This window comes from Perognathus longimembris, chromosome 19, assembly GCF_023159225.1.
Source record: "Perognathus longimembris pacificus isolate PPM17 chromosome 19, ASM2315922v1, whole genome shotgun sequence".
Lineage (NCBI taxonomy): Eukaryota > Metazoa > Chordata > Mammalia > Rodentia > Heteromyidae > Perognathus > Perognathus longimembris.
The window spans coordinates 39,475,876-39,499,671 of NC_063179.1; the positions used below are offsets into that span (position 1 = coordinate 39,475,876).

The 23,796-nt window shown below is 39.5% G+C and overlaps 1 protein-coding gene across 1 annotated transcript; it reads left to right on the plus strand.

Annotated features, from left to right (window-relative positions):
* Positions 1 to 882: 882 nt before the first annotated feature.
* On the plus strand, positions 883 to 22,565 carry Shisal2b (shisa like 2B). The gene is made up of 3 exons (XM_048368470.1): positions 883 to 1,073; positions 4,777 to 4,934; positions 22,099 to 22,565. Exons 1-3 carry the CDS (start codon positions 883 to 885, stop codon positions 22,233 to 22,235), a joined length of 486 nt encoding a protein of 161 aa, XP_048224427.1. The 3' UTR covers positions 22,236 to 22,565.
* Positions 22,566 to 23,796: the final 1,231 nt, after the last annotated feature.

A 23,796-nucleotide genomic window follows, 5' to 3' on the forward strand; every position in this document is an offset into this window, starting at 1 on the left:
TTACGACTTAGGACAGCAAGCATTCGTGACTAAAGTTATTTTTAAAGACTGGACAAACACCCTAGGACACTGAGAAGACATAGTTACTGCAGCACTTCAGAATGGATTGAAGATCTCTCTGCCTAGTTCCTCTGCCTCCTTTGCTGGAAGGTTCCGAGCCTCCATCTGTTGCTTTGCTTTCCTTTTCCATGCTGTTGGGATGAGCCCAGGGAACAGAGAGCCGCAGTGTTCTTGCAAACTAGTGCCGAGTTTGTGTTGAAAACGTGGCTACTTTTTCTAAAGCATTTAGAACTGACAAATTGGGTCGCATGAACTTCTCCAATTAGCGAAAGAAACATCTACCCAACAACAGACGATTGCGCTCGGCCGCCTTTATTCAGGCCCCCGGCTGTGCTCTGCCACCAGCTCTGCTTTCTTTATTTTTGTGCCCCCCACCCCCAGACCCTGGACCAACAGGAGTGCGACTTTGTCCTCCCCAGCTCCGAGGTGAGAACAAAGCCCTGCGGGTGACAGCTCCCCCCCCCCCCCCCCCCGCTCCTGATGGAGTGAGGGGGAGGAGTGGGGCTGGTGTGGGGGGGGGGGGTCGGCAGGGCGTAGATCCCACAGTCCAGGGGCGCGGGAGGAGTGGAGGAGACGCGCCGGCGCCACTCCACCCCGGGGTGGAGGCGAGGCGACGCGGGGCTGGGCGTCCGGGCACCCCGGGGAGGGGGGGGGACCGCGGAGGCTGAGCGCCCGGAGCGCCGGACCCCAGATCGCCCGGGGCGAGCGGGACAGAGGCCCCCCGGGCTCTGGAGAGGGTGGGCGCGGCGCGGACGCAGTCCCGGGACTCATCCAGGGGTGCCCCAGCAGGGAGGGGGGGATCCCCGCGGACAGCCCCCCGCCATGAGCGCGAGCAGCCGGCTGTGCTCGGGCTACTGGAGCCTGAACCGCAGCTTCGTGGAGCCCTTCGCGTGCCCGCGGCGCGGCGAGGGCGCGGCGCTGCGCTTCTGCTGCGGCTTCGCCGACCTCAAGTACTGCTGCAGCGAGCCGGGCAGCTACTTCCCCTACAAGCACAGCTACATGTGGAGCCTCAGGTGGGCAGGGCCGGGGCGGGCGGGGGGCGGGCGGGGGGGGCGCGGAGGCCGCCCGGGACCGGACCCCTCCCCCCCCAAGGATGCGCAGCCCCAGGGAGCGCCCGGGGTAGCCGGGGCTCAGGCAGGCACCGGGCCCCCCGGGGTGGATCGGGGGGTCACCCGCTCCCCGGCCCCGGCCCGGGCACCGACGCTCTGCGGACCCACTAGTCATGCCCAGAAGTTCCCGGAGAGAGTGGAAGGAAGCTCTGGGGGGACTCGGGGGAAGGCGCTCATTAAAGACCAGAATACCCCGCTGCTTTTAGGAATTGCCTGTTTTCCTTCAATTGTTCCCCCCCCCCCCACCCCAAAAAAAGAGCTTTGTGGGTGTGTACAACTTGCTCTCTTCAGACGACCCAAGAGACACCCAGAGCAAAGAGCGCAGAGTTAGCGACTCCGCCACAGCTGGGATCCCCTTCCCAGACCCATTGGGCCACGGCTGGACAGTAGACTGCCCGGGAGGACGTCTCTCTTTCTCCCTTCTTCCCCCCCCCGCCCCGCCCCATGAGAGTTTTTTCCCCATCCGTTGTGTTTACGCAGATATTTCCATTCTGAAGTGCCTTTCCCCCACTTCTCCTCAAGATATTGCCAGCTTTGAAGTTGATTCTTTTATTTCAAGTGGAGTTCTAGAAATGTAGGGAAGAACTGCCACTCCCCCCCGTAAATTGTTCCTTCTAAACCAATTAGTTGGAGGGAGGGAGGGAGAGGCACTTGCTAGCAGGAGGTAGTTTTATTTCTGACCATTTCCTAGCACTATCCGGGGTTTGTTGTACATCAGGTTTTCAGCAATGACCACATCTTATTTCTCGGAAAAAAAAAAAAGAATATTTTCTTCTGTATTGCAAGCCTCAATCAATGTCTCACGCAGTAAGAGTGCCTATACTCTAAGTTCCATTCTCAGAGTTTTGCTGGAGTGGGGAATGGTAGAAAATAACACAGCTTAGTCCCGGAATGAAGAAATCTGTTGTTCCAGCATATTATCTGGCCTCTTGGAAAATAATACAGTAATTCATCTCCGAGTCTTTGTATCAATGGCACAAGTGCTTCCAATCAAGAGCCTAAGCCAAACTCAATTGGAACCTGTGCCTGAGAATCTCAGATCACTAAATAGTTCCAAAGTGACAAGCAGCAGAGAATATAAAACCGCCCTAAGATTTATGAGGGTGCGAAGGAACAAACAGCCTGCTGGGAGGTTTTCATTCAGAACTGACAAATGGCCTGTTAGCCAAGTTCCCAGGAAATAGAAAAATCCCTTTAACTGAAGGCATGGGTTGGCTACATTGAACCTGGGATGCTTCTGAGTTATTGAGCTCTGAGGAGACAATGGGTAGGTATATTTATTAGCGCTTCATTTCCTCCCTATTCTTTCCTTGTCACTTCTAATTTAAAATATTCCAACTGTGAAAACTATTGCGGAAGTCACTGTTAAGACTCTGCAGCTGATAGAGAAAGACAGTAGTAACTGTGACAAGGTAAGTGAAGCTGCGAAATACAAGCATGGCTGCAATAATGAGACGGCAGTTCCAGACCCTTTCCCAAGGCTCGCAAAGCAACTACTGTGGGCATTTCCGGTGTCTGCCCTACTCCCATTTCTTCTGTTGCCAAAAATCTCTAAATTCTTAGGATTTCTTTTGGCCACTTTCTCTGAGCTCTTGGAAATATAATGCCTATTAGACAAGGGTGAGCTTAAATAGATGCTCAATAACTATTGGTTCACATGAAACATTTGGGAGACACATAGAAGGCCACCTCTACTCAGAGTTGATACCTAGACTTTTGCATGCAAAAAACAGTGTTTCTGTGATGTGGAGTACTGACACTGAAACACTGTCCAGGTTATGAAGGTTGTTCTTTTCATAGCAACAACAAAAAAGCAGAAATGGTATTCTTTTGCTTTTGCTTTCCTTTCACTTGCATGTTGCGGCTTCTTAATTTGTTTACTCAAAGTACACAATACATATGCTGAATTTAATTTGGCTGATAATTAACTTGTTAATTGACTACATTTTTTTTACTTTGTTGGTTTTTTTTTTTAATAAGTAGGGTTCTGACTTCAGGAATTTATCCAGATATCTAATCCATTATCTGTTTTGCACACTAAATAATATTAAGTGGATTACTTTCTCCTATGTTTGTGTATAGTGAAGCCATCTTAACCCTCCATGCCACAATCTCCAGAAACAGCATGGGTGCACTGAGACCGCCCTCCGTTGGTGCACTGTCAGACATGGATAGTCTATCACCTTAGAGGAGAGTGTACCACTTGACATCAGCTTCCAAATTTAAATATATCTGGTCTGGTTGTGCCACGAAGACACCCAGTCTTCATTTGTGTGCAGGGATAGTGGGACTCGGACAATGTTAACAAATCAAGCACAAAAACCTCGAAAGGCTGACTTCATCTTGTACCTCAAGAAGTAATCTCTTGTTTGGAAGAGTGCTTTTTCTCATCAAATCAACCCTTTTACTTTCAATACTAGCCTGCTCCCTCCCAAAGCAGCAATGCTTCCTAACATATTTGGTTAAATTCCTCTTTTCTTCCTTTGATAAAAGTCAAGTTAGTTAGGCCCCAATCCCTGGGAGAGAGAAGGAGCCAAAAGGCAAACCAGGAAGATAGTAAAGAAAAAGAACATTGCTTTTCAACGATGAGTGCTCCAAATTATATAACAGGTTGACCAATTAGAAAGCAATTAGTATTTACTTGTACTTAGGACATTTTTTCTATGGGTTAAGAATGTAAGCATTGCTAATACTTGTGCACAACATGATAGGAAACAATAGGAAAGTTAATTGAAATGTCTGCTCTTGAGCAGCTTCAAATCTAATTCTGTACACTTAATCATATATATTTATAACTACACACATATGGTTCAAAGGATGCATATTTTTGCATTAGTAGTCCTTCAAGGTGCTGCTTTTTCCCAAGTTCTTTTTCTATTTTGTAGTACTCAGTTCATGGATGGTCTATGAGAGCTGTATTACTTCTCAAATGATTAGCCTAATTGGTAAGTGCATCAAATTGATTATTACAAATTGAGCACAGAGCAAATATAGTGGAGTGCACACCTTAATTTTGGAGGAAAGTATGGGAGTTTCTTTTCGAATACTAAAAGCCTTAGGTGCTACACTCTTCTAGACAGACAGAACATGAACTTCATTATATTTCACAAACATAGTTTTCCTTTCATCAGGCCTTTTTTGAAAGGTTGTGGTTTGGTAGATCAATAAATGGTATCTCAAATATATGTCTCCAAAAGAAAAGTTTTGTGTTTCCAATAAACATCTGTTTCCCAACATTTGCAGGAGCCGATGTTTTCCTATTCATCTATCCCTGGTGAGCTTGAGTTTTTCTTTTTAAGATACAGCAGTGACAGAGGTTTACCTGACTGATATTTTTGAGCTATCAGTTGACCTTGATGAATTCACATGGTATTTTCATTAATATTAACATATCAATCTAAAAGGGTCTTGAAAACTTTTAGAGAAAACATAATAAGAATGCGTTGATGGGGGAGATTTTGCTGCAATTCATTAGCTATGCTGAAATAAAATTTGGTTACGAATAACTGAGATCAATAATCAATCCTTCCTCTCTGCCTTTGGTTTTTGTGCAAATCTGTCTGTGTGACATGTTTGTCTTGTTTTTTTTTTCCCCTGTGTTTCTCAGTATCGGTGCTCTGATTGGATTGGGAATCGCTGCCCTTGTTTTACTGGCCTTTATCATCAGCGTCTGTGTCCTTTGTTATTTATTTCTGTATACAAAGCCTCAAAAATTAGATACTGGACTTAAACTTCAACACCTAGAAGCTTCTTCCATGGGAGAAGGTAATCAACATCCATTATTTGTAACTAGTTCACTGTACTCTATCAGAAGAACAACCTATAACTGGGCAACAGATCATAATGTCAACAATGAATGCTTTAAAATGAATTAATTAATTATGTGTGTTGGTAAAATTTCGTCTTGCAAGAGGCCTTAATGATAATGCCTTAGTGAAATTGTGGCCACAAAGAAACAGCTATAGCATGAAGTGCTATTGTGAAAAGTAAATAATTGCTCTGGCAAATCTACTTTAAGATATTTATGTGCCTTTCCATAATCAAGGTTTAGCCTCTTGAAAAAATTTAAATTTTGGCTTTAATTGGAGCCAAAAAGGCCAAATAAATAGAGAAACAAAATCTACAATAATTAGTGCTGTAAAGTAACCAATCAGTGATTAGGTCAGAATGTATCTACCCACAGAATTTGGAAGTGATAAATTTTTATGCATGGTATAGAGCTGGGTCTCATTTTAGTTATGAAGTATTACTCAAATGTTATTTAGCATTATGGATTTATCAAAAATGATTAAGGTGGAATCATTTTTCTTCTTTATTGTCAAAGTGAAGTACAGAGGAGTTACAGTTTCATATGTAAGGCAGTGGGTACATTTCTTTTCCAACTTGTTACCTCCTCCCTCATTTTTATCGGGCCTTCCTCCCCCCCCCCCCATGAGTTGTACAGTTGGTTACACTAAATGGTTTTGTAAGTATTGCTTTTGGAATGGTTTGTCTTTTTATCCTTTGTCTCTCGATTTTGGTCTTCCCTTTCCCTTCCCTAGTTCTAATACACATATATACAGTATCCAGGGTACTAAGAACAGATACAGTGAAAGAAAGGGTATGGTTTCATGTGGCATGCTGAAAATAATTACAACAATGATATACCACTTGTTTCCATAACATGGAGTTGATTTAGCTTAACATCATCTTATGTGTTCATATGGCATAGCTATTGTGCTATTGTGACCTTCTGTTATGACTAACCTAAATATGTACTAATTATTTCCTATGAGGGAAACCATAGAGTTCATGTTTCTTTGGGTCTGGCTCACTTCTCTTAGTCTGATTTTTTTTTTCCAAGTCCTTCCATTTCCTCACGAATGGGGCAGTGTCCTTCTTTCTGATAGAGGCATAGAATTCCATTGTGCATATGTACCACATTTTCCTGATTAAAGTGGACTCTTGACAGTACTGGGGTTTGAACTCGGCCCTTCAGAGATGCCAGATTGGCATAAAACTATTGAGTCACTTCTCTACCCCAGCTTTCTTGTGGAGATGGTCTAGTAAGCTTTTCTGTCCAGTCTGGACTCAACCACAATCCTACAGGGCTGAGGAGGTGAACCAGTAGTGCCTAGCTAAAAAAATTATTGAAGTTTTGTTAAATTACCACTAGTATATTAAGAAACACTAGGATATTAAGAAGCTCTGTAGAATATATGCATTTAAGATTTATAGAATATATAAATTTAGAACCTACACATACATACTTAAGATGACATACAAGTTCTAACTTGCTCCAGTATAAAAGGAGAGCAAAACATTTTTTTTCTTTTTGAGACAAGATCACCATGTTGTGCTGCTCATATTAGCCTCCTGTCTCAGTCCCCTGAGTGTTGGCATTACAGATATACACCACCACATCTGGAAGAAAACGAAAATCTTTAAAAAAATAACTGAGGATGTATTTAGCTGAATGCTGAAACCTCCTACCCTGAGACCTCCACCAGTACATTACAGTGTGGTTGCATTAGCTCTGCAGAGGAAAGAGAGGAATTCCCTCCTATCTCAGTGGATGCCCAGGGCCAACATCTTCCTGAGCTCTATTGGAGAAGGAATGGCCAAATGCCTGTTAGCTGGTTTTAATCCAAATGACTTAGACCAAGTGTCTCTACAGGCAAAGTCATGTGGTGGTTTGGCAATGATCAGATAATGAGATTGTAAAATCAACTGTCTACATGCTTAGATGAGGTAAGGTCATAGTTATTAAATTTTACTATGTCTACAAATCATTTAGGATTTTGTTAAAAACACACATTCCAAACAATCCAGTTCTTGATTCTGTCCTTACTCAACTGCTATTTGTCCCAGAGTAACCCGAGTAAACATGTTAAAACCTATGATGTTGAGCCAAGCACAGTGGCTCATGCCTGTAGTCCCAGCTACTCAGGAGGCAGAAATTGGGAGGCTCACAATTCAAGGCCTATCAAGGAAAAATGTTTTATATTAGACCATCTCAATCAGTTCATTGGCTGTGATGGTACATACATACACATCTATCGTCCCTCCTCTAGGGGAGGGTCACAGTCTAAGCTCCTCCATTCCCAGGCAGAGGGACCTTACCTAAAAACGAAAGCAAAATGAGGGATGGCTCAAATGATAGAGCGCCTGCCTCTGCCCAGCATGTACCAAGTACCAACAACCCCTCCCTCCCAACCAAAACTTAAACAAGATCCTAAGGCCAGGTCATGTCACTTCTCTGCTCAAAACCCTACTTTCTTCACATTTCTCTCAATGGATGCAATCTTTATTGTGACTTACAAGGACTTTTATAATCTATCCTCTACACCCTTTTCTCATTTGTCTTCTTTAGCCAAGTCACACTGGCTCCTTTGCTGTTCCTTGACATTCTTGATTTATGATTTTTGTACATGCTGTCACCATCCCCTCCGATATCAGCCTGACTTACCACCTTTACTTTCTCCAAATCCTCCCCAAAGTCCCCTTCCTGTGTTTTTTTGTTTAGGGGTGGTGGTTTTGTGGGGGGGGTTTTTTGGCCATAGAGTTTGAACTCAGGGCCCGGGGTGCTGTCCCTGAGCTTTTTTGCTCAAGGCTAGTTTTGAGTCAAAGCACCACTTCCGTTTTTTGAGTGTAATTGGAAATAAGAGTCTCTGGGGCTAACTTCCAACCCCCATACTCAGCTCTCAGCCTCCTGAGTAGCTAGAATTACAGGCTGGGAGCCACTAGCTCCTTTCCTGTGTTTTTAATTCTTCATCAACATCTTATACTCTCTTCCTGCTTAATTTTTTCCTATGCATTTAACGCAAACATCCTATGTATTTTATTTATGTATTGTCTTTTCTCCACTCCAACTAGAAACTATGTTCCAGGACAAGTAAGAATTTCGGTCTTGTATGTTCAAACCTGTAGCTCCTGAATAAAGTGATTGGAAGAGCACTGCACCTCTATCATAGGTGATTAAAGAAATGTATTTTGAGAAACATTGACAATACTTTGCATTGATACACATTGAATGCTCCGACACAATACACAGTGCTGAATACAGATGGGCTGTTTTTCCTGATTTAGCTCCAGGATGGTTCCAACATTTTATTTTATGTTGGCTCTGAACAACCTAATTATTTGGTTTGTTAATTTACATCTTTTAGAGTTTTTCTTACTGCCAATCAGTTGAGAGGGCCTGTTAATGTACTTCTTATAATGTTAAATGAGACTGCTTTGTTTTTAAAAAAATGAAATATACCTGTGCTACCTCCTTCTTAAAGTACTCTATCTAATTTCAATATACCTTTCCTGAGTACCTGCTATTGTCAAGGTAAGATCTATAATCAATGCTTTCCAGTTGCTTTCAAATGGGTACTTTCGGTCCCTTTGGTGAATTTTATTGAAATCAGATGAAGTGGAGAGCCCCAAACAAAATATAGGTAACCCAAATGCCACTAGAACAGGAAATGGTTTCAATTTGAAACAATCTTTTGAAGTGGTAATTAAACATTGCTGCACCCTTTGTTAAATATTCCTGTTCCATTGCACTGATTTTCTCACCTAGCAGGAGAACTTCAAGCTATTGAGAAAACAAGTCTGGGCTTTTATTGCATTTAAGGTATGTCTAGAAGTTAGAGACATAATGAAATACTTGCATAATAAGTTGAGCAAGTAAACAGTGCATCCAAGGAAAATTAGTTTTACCAGTTAAATCCCTTTTCTTTCAAAACTAACACCCAAATTTTAATGTGAAAATCATTCTAGATTATTATTATTATTATTATTGGCCAGTCCTAGGCCGTGAACTCAGGGCCTGAGCACTGTCCCTGGCTTCTTTTTTGCTCAAGGCTAACACTCTGCCACTTGAGCCACAGCGCCACTTCTGGCGATTTTCTGTATATGTGGTGCTCAGGAATCGAACCCAGGGCCTCATGTATACGAGGCAAGCACTCTTGCCACTAGGCCATCTCCCCAGCCCCCATTCTAGATTATTATAGAGAGTGTTTTCATCACAGGCAATTCAAATGGCCTCAATGGAAACATGTTTTTGTTTATCTTATTAAAATTGAGTTAAAAATACTGGGATTTTTTTTCTAAAAGTGACGAAGTCTAAGAGTCTGGTCTTAGATTATTTGGCCAAGATTTTTCCATAGTATATCTTTATTCTTTCGTATTTGACTTCTACTGTATGTAGTTTAAGCTTTATACCATTTGCATTGGTCTCAAAATAATCAAGTCCCTCTCTGGTAGTGACTATAGGCCTTAATTGGGTCTCTAGCATTTACTAGCAGTTGATGGCTTTAAATTTTTATCTTATAACCATTTTCGTCTTTTTAAACCTTTGTATTTTAGGTGATGCACACTTCAAATGCCAATGGTTAAAAAAATACCATGACTTGTAGATTTTCTTGTTTTTTTTTCTTTCTTTCTTTCTTTTTTTTTTTTTTGCCAGTCCTTGGGCTTGGACTCAGGGCCTGAGCACTGTCCCTGGCTTCTTCCCGCTCAAGGCTAGCACTCTGCCACTTGAGCCACAGCGCCACTTCTGGCCATTTTCTGTATATGTGGTGCTGGGGAATTGAACCCAGGGCCTCATGTATATAAGGCAAGCACTCTTGCCACTAGGCCATATCCCCAGCCCTGACTTGTAGATTTTCTTGTCTAGGACAGCTCCTGGCTCTGTGAAGGGCTTGCTGAGTACGGACAGTTCTGAGGGCAGGGTTCATTTCAAGGTTGGAGAAGAATTATCACTAGATGGAAGACAAATAAAAGTGTTCAATGTCTCAGAGTCTTGCTTTGCAGGATTTTGCATGGAGTGTGCTTTTTTTTTCTTGGTAAACAAATTCTTTACTTTTAAACTTTAATTTTTTTCCATTTCTTTATTGTCAAAGTGAAGTACAGAGGGGTTACAGTTTCATACGTAGGGCAATGAGTACATTTCTTATCCACCGTGTTGCCCCCTCCCTCATTCCCCCCTCCCCATTTCCCTTTCCCCCCTACGCACATGAGTTGTACAGTTGGTTTACACCATATAGTTTTGTAAGTATTGCTGTTGCATTGGTTTGTCTTTTTATCCTTTGTCTCTCGATTTTGGTATTCCCTTTCCCAGGGAGTGTTCTTAAAGGTCTATCAGAAAGGTCCCCCAGCATTCTCAGAACTAGAATGGGCAAGCCCGATTTAAACCTTATGAACTTAAATAACTTCAAGTATCCCATTTTGTTTTTACTATTATGGGATTTTTCAATTGACTACAGAATGCAATGGCTTGTTTCACGTTAGTAATGGTTTCTCCTGCCTCCTGTAACTGTAATTTGAGTTAAATGTCTTCTCCAGAAGATACAGCATATTTGTTCAGTGGCTTTGAATGTTCATTGATAACGTAGTGCTGTGCAGATGATGAGGAAGTACTAAAAAGAGGGTCCTAAGAGGCAGATTTTTTCTTTTTCTTCTTTTTTTTTTTTTTTTTTTTTGGCCAGTCCTGGGGCTTGGACTCAGGGCCTGAGCACTGTCCCTGGCTTCTTTTTGCTCAAGGCCAGCACTCTGCCACTTGAGCCACAGCGCCACTTCTGGCCATTTTCTGTATATGTGGTGCTGGGGAATCGAACCCAGGGCCTCATGTATATGAGGCAGGCACTCTTGCCACTAGGCCATATCCCCAGCCCCCAGATTTTTTTCTTTCTTCTTTTTTTGGTGGTTTGAATTCAGAGTCTTATACTTGGTAGGCTGGCACACTGAGCCAAGCCTTCCGTCCTTTTTTTGTACTGGTTATCACAGAGATGGGGGCCTTGCTTCCTGCCTAAGAATGTATCTGGAACTCATCTATGAATTTAGGCTTCTCATTAATCTGGGAAAAGAGATGTATACCACCAGGCCCTACTTCTTGCATAAAGAGAGCGTCTCATAGACTTTCCTGAGCTGGATGTGTACTTTCTTTCATCCTCCAGATTTCAGCCTCAACCAGAGCTAGGCTGACAGATGCATGTCACTATGTCCAGCTATTTCTTGAGAAGGGTTCTTGAGTGTGTGTCTGGGCTAGCCTTGAATGTCAGTCTCCTTAATCTCAGCCTCTACAAGTAGCTAGGACAACAGGAAATGAACCACTGACACTCAACAGAAGCAGCATTTTTGATAAAAATTAGAAAAGCAGAGAGTAGTAGAGAGAGCTGCTTGACACAAATAAAGCAATACAGTTAATTAGAAATAACAGCCTCAAGGCTGTTTGTTTTTTTAAAGGCAGATGAAATACAGTGAATAAATTAGAGTAAGGCACAGTTGTGTAGAAGAGAACAATGTAAACTATGTATAGAATACTGCCGAAGTACATTGAAAGATCACGTAAGCATTTATTCTGCCTTGGGAACAAAATGGGACTTGCTGGTTTACAGTGGTCTACTATATTTCTTCTTAGAAGACCTCCCCCTCTCTTACTTCCATAGACAGAAAAGTTATCTTTAAGTTTTTGCTCACAGTAGTAAAACAAACAAATAAACGTCATTTATGAGCCCGGTATCCATAGACAGTAGGTATTAACATAGCGATGAATATCCTATATAGATTTTTTTCTATGCACCTACAGATACATACATATTTATAAAATAGGGAAAATGGTCTTATAATAATTTTGTCACTATGTAATATTTCTTTCCCCCCACCTCAAGAAGTGAATACATGTGCTATCACTTTAGGTCCATTTTGTTAGTTTGATGCAGTACCATAAACTTACAATTTTGGTACCATTTCATACTTCTGGATAAATTCCAAAGCAAGTAGAAACCACCTTTAGGCACTTTATCTCACACGTACTAATTGCTAGTGTTTTAATTCATTCGTCTTATCTTTCATACTCTCTGAGAGATGATTTATTTTCTGAGCTTTTTAGCTACAAATATGAGATGATTTCCTTGAATATATTCTTTCCTCTTGGAGAGTTCTTGTACATTTATCATATTCAAGAAGTATAACATTAATACAAAAATATTACCTAATTTACATTTCAGTTTTTACCCAATCTCCTTAACAGAGAGATTTTTCTTACCTATCATCTAGTACAGAATTACATTTTTGTAAGAAGTTGTATTCCTTTTGTTTCTCTAAATCCCATCTGTGTCTTTCATTATCTGAAAAGTAAAAGCCAGCTATGTTGTGCAATGCCCCTCTATGCTAGTCTGAAGTGACATGCCTAGAGAATGATGATACCTTTTGGACAGGTACATCACAGAAGGTACAGTTTCAGAGGATCAGCAGAGGCAGGAAATACTGGTTTGTTCCATTATTAGTGAAATTAACTTGGCTTCCTTGGTTAAGGCTGTAATTGCTGGATCCGTCCATAGTAAAGCATTGGTTTTCCTTTGTGATTATTAAGTAATCTGTAGGGAAGAATTTTGAGATTATGAAAACCACCTATTCTTCTTCATATGTTCATCCAATCACTGATTCTTCACAACCATTTTTATAGTTTTTGTAAAATGTGAGGTTTTCTACCTCATTGTTCCTTCCTCACTTATTAGTTGTTACTTCACGACAAGAAGGACTTTCCTTCTTCCCTATTTACTTACCTGAGTATGTTTGTACTGCTATTACTTAATACTTTAGACTATGTGATTTATAAAGAACTGAAATCAAATGTTCACAACTCCGGAGTCTGGGAAGCTTTAGGTGAAGATACCAGCAGATTCCGTGTCTGTGCTGTCTGTTTCCAAGATGGTGTCTTGATTGCTGGGTCCTCACATTATGGTAGAAGTGGAAAGGCCAAAAAAGAGCCAGTTAGTTCCCCGCATCCCTTTTATACATAAAGGTGCTGATTCTGTCCATGTGGGCAAAATTCTCCTGGCCTAAGCACAAGGCCCTCACCTTTTAATACCATAAGTTTGCAGTTTAGTTTCAACTTCTGACTTTTAGAGGGGGCACATTCTTCCAACTCATAACCAGTATGTACTTCTGGAATTACTTTATTCTAAACTACCCAGTTTTTCATATTGATTATTCTGCTCTACAAATGATCTCAAATATGGCCAGTGGAAGCTCTTTTAAGGAGAGTCATGAGCCCCTGTACAATGTGCCCATCATTTAGGGAGCATGTTTTTATTTCTTCTTATAAAACGCTCCAGGGCATATTGTACTTTCCCTGGAATAGGTCATTTCTTCAAGAAGTCTTGTTTGGGGCTGGGAATATGACCTAGTGGCAAGAGTGCTTGCCTCATATACATGAAGCCCTGGGTTCAATTCCCCAGCACCACATATATAGAAAATGGCCAGAAGTGGCGCTGTGGCTCAAGTGGCAGAGTGCTAGCCTTGAGCGGGAAGAAGCCAGGGACAGTGCTCAGGCCCTGAGTCCAAGGCCCAGGACTGGCAAAAAAAAAAAAAAAAAAAAAAAAAAAAAGAAGTCTTGTTTGCCTGGCAATGATGGTTCATGCCTTTGATTCTAGCTACTCCAGGAGCTTTAGATCTGAGGATCATGGTTCAAAGCCAGCCAGGGGAGAAAAGTCCTTGAAACTCTTACCTTCAATTAACAAGCAAAAATGCCAGACTGGAGGTACAGCTCAAGTGGTACAGTGCCAACTGTGAAATAGCCAAGAGTGTGAGATTCTAAAGTCATGCCCCATACTAAGACAGAAAAAAAATAGAAAAGAATGCTAGCTTTGTTTAGTTGGGAATGATACTGCAATCAACCTCAGTGTACTGTGTTCTATTAATTTACTAACTTTGAACTAGCTTAGATTTCATTTCCTATTATGCCTAGATTGAACACCTAGTTTCTTAGCATAAATCCTAGGTGAGGAATTACTGATCAGAGGTGGGCAAACATGAAAACATATGAATACAGCTTCCCAACTGACCTCCAGAAAATGGGCATTTTTACATTTATTTGCTCCTGTATCCTCTGTGGCCATGGGTATTATTACTATTGGAAGAAAGATGCATTTTTCCTGTTTCACTGAAGAACACTGTCTTATTTTAAATTTAAGTTGGGAAGTGTGTGTGTGTGTGTGTGTGTGTGTGTGTGTGTGTGTGTGTGTGTGTGGTGGTCCTGGGGCTTGAACTTAGGCCCTGGGCTCTGTCCCTGAGCATTCTTGCTGAAGGCTAGCTCTCTACCACTTGAGTCATAGCTCCTGATTTTGAATTGGGCTTTGATGGTAGTTAGTTGGAGATAGGAATCTCATGGACCTTCCTGCCTCAGCTGGCTTTGAGCGTAGATCCTCTGAACTTAGCCTCTGAGTAGCTAGGATTACAGGCATGAGCCACTGGCACCTAGCTAGTTTATGTTTATCACAGCTTCTCTTGTGGCTTATGCGTGCACATCTGTTAAATGCTTTTTTCTATTATAAATGTTTTCCCTTATTGTTTCCTTTTTAAATTTTACATGTGACCATTTTTAATAATGGAGGTGTCTATTTTGGTTTCCTACAAAGAAAGTTCTTTCTCCACCAAAAGCTATATTCACATCTATATGTTCTTCTAATAAACTTCCTTTACTTCTGTTTTCAAAATAATAAGCCAATTGTCCAAACATTTATTGGAGAATCCATCTTTCTCTTGCCAATTAAAACCCTTATTTCATAAACTACAATTTTATATATACTATGGTCTGTTTTTAGAGTTTCTGCTTATTAAACTGATCATTCTGTTCATTTTTACACTAGTAATATGCTTGAAAAATTATTGTTGCTGCCTTGTTTATCAGATTAAGCAAGAGCCTCTTTCCTTCTTTTATTCTTTTACATATTTGTAAGGCTCAAATTAAAAAATCAGATCAAAATGTCAAATTAAAAAAATATAATGGTATTTTGAAAGGTTTTATACTAAATTTAGAGATAAATTTGGGAACTAATTTTCTGAATAGGCTTTACAGACTTCAGGGAAAAAATAAAACTACTGACAACGCTTGGTAATTAGGCTGCCACATTATTTAGTAATTCTTTTTTTTTTTTTTCAGAAAGGCTTTTAAAGAATTCATTGAGATTTTAATAGAAAATTGGGATTTGGATTCAATGGCATAAAAAGCCACCCATGTCCCCTAAAAGGAACTTTCAATTGAAAATAACAAGCCAAGAATTCCAATGGCTTTTTTTGTTTCTAGAGTGTAGAAAATCAAATTGCTCAGCAGAGCTACTGCTGTCCTTAGCATTTGTGAGTGGTAAATGCCTTCCTGGGGCACAAGAGCAGGCAACCCCCACCCACTGACCCAGGAACGAATAAGCAGACCAGAAGCCAGGCTTTCATTGGGAAATAGTTAAAGAATTAAGAATGTCAGAAATTAAGAATTAAGAAAGTAAATTCTTTTGTAAGTTACATTAATGATCAACTATCAAGCTGGAAAGGGGGTGCAATGTGACAATTCTGGGGGCTGGGGAGCAAGTAAGTCAGGCATAACATTTCTGCCATTTCTCTTTCCCTTTCTCTTTTCTCTTCTAAATGGTGGTGCCGGGGTCCCTCAGTTGTTCTACTTAAGCCACACTAATATTTACCCTTTCAGACAGGATCTCTCGCCAAGACTTGAACAAGATCTGAGTCTTGATCTTTCTTATGTCTGCCTTTGCGCTGGGTAGGATTACCTATCTGGCTATGATAGGAAAAAAATATATATCTAAGTAGAACTGCCTTCACTCATACTTTCCTATTTAATGTACTTCATTTTTTGTTTTTGGTGCTGGTGTTGGGGTCTTGAGCTCGTTTGCCTTTTCGCTCAAGGCTGGCACTCTACCATTTGATCCGCATCTCCTCCACTTTTGGCCTTTCTACTGGTTAATTGGAGATTAGAGTCTCATGGATTGGTCTGCCTGGGTGGCTTTGAACATTGATCTCAGCTCCTGGTTAGCTAGGATGAATCATAAACCACTAGGCCCAGCTTTGAACTTTATTTATATGATCTAATGTATATGTATATATACTTGAAGGAAAGGCAGGGCACTGAGAACTCAGTAGACTCTCAGAGTTAGTCCGTGCATCATCATGTGAAATTCATAGGGGAAACATTCTCTTACAAACAACAACAGCAACAACAAACACATTCCTAGGGTATGTACTCAGGCTGCTTGTTTCCAAAGTGATCCAGCTAGATGAACAGCTGGAAGCTGCTGAAGGACTTCGAATGATTAGACTGAAGCTGAGGTAAATGCCAAGACAGCTCAACTGCAGTTCTTCCAGAGAGTCAAGAAAGGAACTGTTGGGATCCTGGATATTCTTTTGATATTTTTAAATGGCAGACAAGAGCTGTGTTCACAGTTACAAGATAAATTGACCTCTGAAAAGGAAAGGCTCTGAAAGTAAATGTGAAGTTTAACTGTTGTCAGAAAAAAAAATAGCCTTTGACCTAGCTGTGACAGGAACAATTATAAAGGTTCTGTATCTGTATGAATGGGATTTAAATTCCAATAAAGGCCAAAGCTTAAATGCCAGAGTGAGAGGCATAGGATTAAAAGAAGGCTGAGGTTTACATTATGATGAACAGTCCTCAAAGGGAAAAAAAAAAGGAAAGAAAGCATAGAAAGATTGGGCCAATCCAGGAAAGAACTGTGAAGTTGCATCTTGGCAATTGCACTGTACTACAAAAATAGGTGAATTAAATCTGAAAAACTCTTTATGTGTAACAAATCCCTTGGGAGGTTCAACAGTATTAGAGATTTCTTCTTTCAAATCAACCCCATGCTGTAACCTTGTGACAGAAAAGAGGCAGCTGCTTCTATTCCTACTTCGTTGGTTAAGAAATTCATTTTTATTTTATTACAGGGAAGCTAGGAAAAACAGGTTGGTTCGAAGGTCTTTCTTTGATTTTACAATTATTCCAAAGTGGTGTTAGCTGGATCTCCATCATCACTATGTCTCAATTTATTGCACTCATCCTTCCTATCTCCAGTGACTCTGGATTACTGGAGGAATGTCTTCTGGGAATGCTCTGCGGTTTTTACAAGGGGTGGGACAAGAGTGAACACTGGAAGCGTTTCTGTGTTTCTGTTCACATAGACTTTTTTAGTGCTTTTATTTTATTGTCAAGATGATGTCAAGAGGGGTTACATATATGCAAGACACAGGGTACCAAACTCAAAAACAGTGACAACAGTGGGCAAACCAAAAGGGAAAAAAGAGAAAAGAAAAACGTCACACCATACATTAAAAAACAAAACACAATAAAACAACCCCCTCCTTTTTTCCATATCTTGGTGTTCATTTCGATTAGCATCATTTTATATGGCCATATGTACATAGATATATACTAATTATTACAAATGAGGAAAGCCATGAGCCTGTATTTCTTTGGGTCTGGCTTACTTCACTTACTATGTGTTTTTTAGTAAGTCTTTCCATTTCCTTACACATGGGGAGATGTCATTCTTTCTGATGGAAACATAGAATTCCATTGTGTAGATGTACCACATTTTCTTGGTTCATTCATCTATTGAGCGGCGCCTTGGTTGCTTCCTTATCTTAGCTATGTTAGGGAAATTGCTTTGGCTTAGGAAGCCAGTGTGAGGAATTAGCTTTGTACTTAATGCTACCAGAAGCATTCAGCTTTCAAGTCAATGAGTCTGGGATTAGGGGTGAGGGTCTTCATAAGTGCTAATGAAAGTAAGCATCTGAAATACTCAAAAGTTATCTTGAAAAGCTTTAAACCTGAGAGGGCAGCAGACAGGTTGGGTAAATTCCTTCTGTTGTTGCCACAAAAATATATAACAGAAGCTAAAGCTGTCAGAATGGAGATGTCTCAAAGAGAACCCCGGCATAACCCCCGCATGTTAGGAAATAATATCCTGACTTCTTTGCCCAGTTTTAAATTCTGATTTTATAAATTTAAGTATTACATTTCTTAGGAAATACAAATGACTTGAACTAATCAACCTTATAGTTTTTAGGCTTTCTTAAATTGCAATAAAATGTTAAAAATTGAGATGTCTAAATAAGTGCTTGTATAAGATACAAATGCCATAGTAACTCACTGAATAACCATCTATTTCTTTGTTATCAATTTGTTATCCTAACTGATGCACAAAGAATTTTCTAGTGACACAAGCAGTACATTTTCTTTATAAGTAAAATTAATATGTCATAACAAAAATCACATATATAATCTGTACAATAAGTGTTTATTGTATCTCAATAGATAACTAACAAAAATCCTTTCCTGATAAACTTCCTGAAGAATCTATTTGGAATATAAATTTCTCATGTTCCATTTCATGCAATTAATTAATACTATTAGATATCTCTTAAAAAAGTTTCTGCGGATTACAAATGAATTCCTCAATTTTGCTAATTTTAGACTCATTTACATGCAACATATCAATAAAATTGTGGCAAAATGTTTTTTAAACACATCTAAATTACAATGGCAAAGCTTTAGGACTGCTGCAAATTAATATGACTGGCTTTAATGCACTTGATTTTATACACAGGCTAGGGGTGCTCTCACTTCAACTAAAAAACTGAGAAAATGTTACTTTTATATAAAATGCATAGTTTCTTCATAGAAGCATGGAGAAAGATAAACATGGAACTAAAACTCCTGCTCTTGTGACTAAATATTTCCCTTACCCAACATTTAGGAATAAGTCTTCTAAACAACTTTGAAATGACTCAATTCTTTTTTTTATTAATTTATCTATTGTCAAAGTAATGTACAGAGGGGTTAGTTTCATATCTAAGGCAGTGAGTACATTTCTTATCCAACTTGTTACCTCCTCCCTCATGTTTCTTCCATCTTCCCCCTCCTCATTCCCCTCCCCCTCCCAGCTTCCCTCCCACTCATGAGTTGTACAGTTGGTTTACAGTGTAGTTTTTTTTTTTTTTTTTTTTTTGGCCAGTCCTGGGCCTTGGACTCAGGGCCTGAGCACTGTCCCTGGCTTCTTCCCGCTCAAGGCTAGCACTCTGCCACTTGAGCCACAGCGCCGCTTCTGGCCGTTTTCTGTATATGTGGTGCTGGGGAATCGAACCTAGGGCCTCGTGTATCCGAGGCAGGCACTCTTGCCACTAGGCTATATCCCCAGCCCCTACAGCGTAGTTTTGTAAGTATTGCTGTTGCATTGGTTTATCTTTTATCCTTTGTCTCTCCATTTTGATGCTCCCCTTCCCTTCCCTAGTTCCAATAAATGTATATACAATATCTAGGGTACAAAAATCAGTAACAGTGACATCGGGGGTAAAATTCTGGGGAAGAAAGACAAAAGAAAATGGCATAATTTCACATAACACATGTATCCAAAGCCTAACGTATGAAACTGTAACCGCTCTGTATATCAGTCTGACAATAAAAATTAAAAAAAAGAATAATAAACCACTTATTTCCATGACTTGGACTTCATTTCGCTTAGCTTCATCTTATGTGTTCATACGTACATAGCTATTGTGCTATTGTGCTCCTCTGCTGGGACTATCCTAGACGTGTATTAATTACTACCAATGAGGGAAACCATAGAGTCCATGTTTCTTTGGCTCACTTTACTTAGTATGATTTTTTTCCAAGTCCTTCCATTTCCTTTTGAAGGGGGCAGTATCATTCTTTCTTATAGAGCAATAGAATTCCATTGTGTATATATACCACATTTTCTTGATCCATTCATCTACTGAGGGACACCTGGGTTGGTTCCATATATTAGCGATGACATATTGTGCTACAATGAACATAAGTTGTTCTGGTGGCTTTCGTGTGATCTTACTTGTAATCTTTTTGGTAGATACCCAAAAAGCGGGGCTGCTGGCTCATAGGGGAGCTCTATGTTTAGCCTTCTGAGGAACCTCCATACTGCTTTCCAGAGCAGTTGAACAAGTTTACACTCCCACCAACAGTGTACTGGGGTTCTTTTTTGGGCACATCCCCACCAGCATCTGTTGTTGTTAGTTTTCATGATAATGTACATTCTTAAGGAGTGAGGTGAAATCTGAATGTTGTTTTGATTTGCATTTCTTATGTGACTCTTGGCCATCCTCTTTTCCTCTTCAGAGAAGTCTCTCTTTAGGTCGTTAGCCCATTTATTAAGGGGGCAGTTATTTCTTTGAGGATTTGTTTTGGGGGAACTTAACTTTTTGAGTTCTGTGTATATTTTAGATCCGAGGCCCTTGTCTGTTGTATGGCCAGTGAAGATCTTCTCCCAATCTGTGGGCTTTCTAATAATCTTGCAAGCTATGTCCTTTGCTGTGCAGAAGCTCTGCAGTTTATTGCTATCCCATTTTTTTCAATCTTTCTTTGATTTGCTATGTTCCTGGGCCTTTATTAAGAAAGTTTTGAGCTGTACCAAGGATCCCAAGTGTTTCTCCTATTCCTTCCTGCAAAGTTTTCAGGATATCTGCTTTTACCTCGAGGTCTTTGACCCATTTAGAGTTGATCTGGTACAGGGTGAGATATATAAGGATCTAGCTTTAGTTTAGTTTAGTTTTTTTTTTGTAACAGGTGTTTAACCAATTGTGCCAGCACCATTTGTTTTAGGGGCTGTCTTCCTTTTATCCTAATTTTTTTTAGCTCCTTTATCAAAGATTAAGTAGCCATAGGCCTGTGGGTTCATTTCTGGGTCTTCAGTTCTATTCCATTGGTCCTCAGGCCTGTTCTTGTGCCAATATTAATCTTTATTTTTTATTTTTTAATCACGATAGCTTCGTAATAGAGTTTGAAGTTTGGTATTAATATTCCTCCAGTACTGTTCTTCCTGCTTAGGATTGTTTTTGCTATTTGAAGTCTTTTATTGTTCCATATGAATTTTTGGATTGCTTCCTCTATTTCACTAAAGAATGGTGTTGGGATATTGATGGGTATTGCATTGAATTTGTACATAGCCTTTGGCAGTATTGCCATTTTCATGATGTTAATCCTCCTAATTCAGGAGCATGGGAGGTTTTTCCATTCCCTTAGTTCTGCTTTAATTCCCCTTTTCAGGTTTTTAAAGTTCTCATCATAGAGGTCTTTCACTTCTTTGGTTAAGGTTATTCCTAGGTATTTTGGTTTTTGAGGCTATTGCAAAAGGACTTACTTTCCTTATTTCAGTCTCACTCTTTGCATTATTGGCATACAGAAAAGTCATTGATTTTTGAGGACTTATTTCCTGATACTTTGCTAAAATTTTGGATCCGCTCAAGTAACTTGGGAGTAGAGTCTATGGGGTTCTTTAGATACAGGATCATGTCATCTGCAAAGTGGGAATTTAACTTCATCTTTCCCTATTTGGATCCCCTTTATACTTGTCTCTTGCCTTATTGATCTGGATGGAATTCTAGTACTATGTTGAAGAGGAGGGGAGAGAATGGACATCTTTGCCTTGCTCCTGATTTTAAAGGAAATGGCTTTAACTTTTTGCCATTAATTGGTATGCCATACCGTCTTTATTCTATTCAGGAATGTTTCCTGGAATCCTAGTTTCTCCAAAGCTTTCTTCATAAATGAGTGTTGGATTTTGTCAAATGCTTTTTCCACATATAAGAAATAATCCTGTGATTCTTGACCTTGCTTTTACTGATGTAATGAATTACGTTAGTTGACTTGCATATATTGAACCAGCTTTGCATCCCTGGAATTAATCTGGTTTGATCATAGAGTATAATTTTTTAGATGACTTGTTGACATTGATTGGCCAGAATTTTGTTGAGAAGTTGGGTCTATAGCTCTCTTTGATGAGCACCTGTCTGGTTTTTGGATAAGGGTTATACTGGCATTATAGAATGTATATGGTAGTGAACTTTCACTTTCACTGACGAGTTTGAGGAGTATTGATGTGAGTTCAGCTTTGAAGGCCTTATAGAATTCCACTGTGAATACAGCTGGACCTGGGTTTTTCTTGGGTGGGAGATTTCTTATTGCCCTTTCTATTTCATTGCTTGATATGGGGAAATGACTCAATTTTTAATCTCTACGTAGTACTTATAGGATATCATACTTTTAATATTACCTCAAAACTTCAAGTATACATTTCAAAAACCAAATATAACATTATAATTTTGAATAATTATTTCGTTGTTTTTGTATCTGCAGACCATTTAAATAGGAAAACAAGACCCTTCATCTCACATGCAACATCAAATTCAACAAATGAAACATCCTATGAAGCCGAAGATATAGTTCAAGAAAAAACAATGGATAAAACACAAATCAATACTACCTATTATTGAAAAATCTCATTCCAAAAGTTTATTGGTGATGAAGCAAAAATAAAGAATGCATTTCAAACGATAGTTTCAAATATTACTTTTTCAGTGTTCATCACTCACAAAATAAGACACAACTGCATTTTTGATCAATGAATTCATTGAGCAATGGTTTTGGTAGATTTTCATCTGCATACATTTACTTTTGTTAAGGTGTTTCTGTATTGCAGGAAATTATGTTAGTTCTTCAGAAGAAATTGATGAATTTATCAATAATGCAGGTAAATAAACATCTAGTGAGGAACAAATGAGTTTATCACACTATCAGCATTTCACAATTTTTAAAACAGGCAAATTTTTAAAAAATAAGAGATCGCACTAGATAAGCAATTTTGCAGAGGGAATTGTCTTATGAACTAGAGTTGTCATGATCTTTATGTCTCCTAGAAATCAACATGTGGCAGACAAATGGAGAGAGGAAGGGTGTAGTTAATGTACATATGTGAAAATGGAATTAGGTAACTGGAGAGGATGATTGTGGTTCAGACAGATGGAGAATGAAGATGGGAGACACCGATCAAGATGCACTGTATTCTTAAACTGATATGTTGAATTGAAACCCCTTTGTAATACTAATTAAATACTAATCAAATACCAATTGAATACTAATTAAATCAAATATCAATTAACCCCCTTTGTAATACTAATGCTTGTAATACTTAAAAATGACTAAAAAATCAGTCCCTACCATTTTGGATATTTTCATGAAATATATAAAGTTAATATTCAATAACTACATAGCATACTGTATAATCTGTACGTTTTCTATATTTCAAGGGGTAACTAACAAAAATCCTTTATTGATAAACTTTCTGTAGAATCTGCTTGCAAGTTATAAAACTAATTTCTTTAGTTCCATGTCACATAGTTTCTGCAAAAAACGATTTCGGCCTTAAAAAGAATTTTTACCTATAAAGGCAATTTCTATTGTAAGAACTTAGATCTGATTTTACAATAGATTTCACAGAAGAAAAGGAAGACTTATAAATTGGCTCTGCTGCACACCTCTCCTGTATTGTATAAGGCTTTGTAGTCAGAGGACTTGTCTTTCAAAATGTGCCAAACACAACTTCTCGAGTCTAACATTAAAAGGGGATGCCCTATTGTTCTTGGGTTCAAGTTAAGAGAGTTTTCCTTAATAGGTTGTAAAAGTTTCTACCAAGAATCTCCTGGACCAGCATTGGACTTTTCAAGATGATAGAAATTTTCTTCTCATATTTGCATTGTCTGGTATTGTTATCACTAAACACATGTGGTTAGTAAGCCCTTGGAATGAGGCTAATGTCCACTGAAGGATCATATATATAATATATATATAATGTATATATTTGAAGGAAAGTCTGGGAGACCTTTTGTTTTGTTTTTTGTTGTCAGTCCTGGGACGTGAACTAAGGGCCTGAGTACTGTCCCTGGCTTCTTTTTGCTCAAGGCTAGCACTCTACCTCTTGGGCCACAGTGCCACTTCCAGCTTTTTTCTATATATGTGGTGCTGAGGAATCGAACCCAGGGCTTCATGTCTACCAGG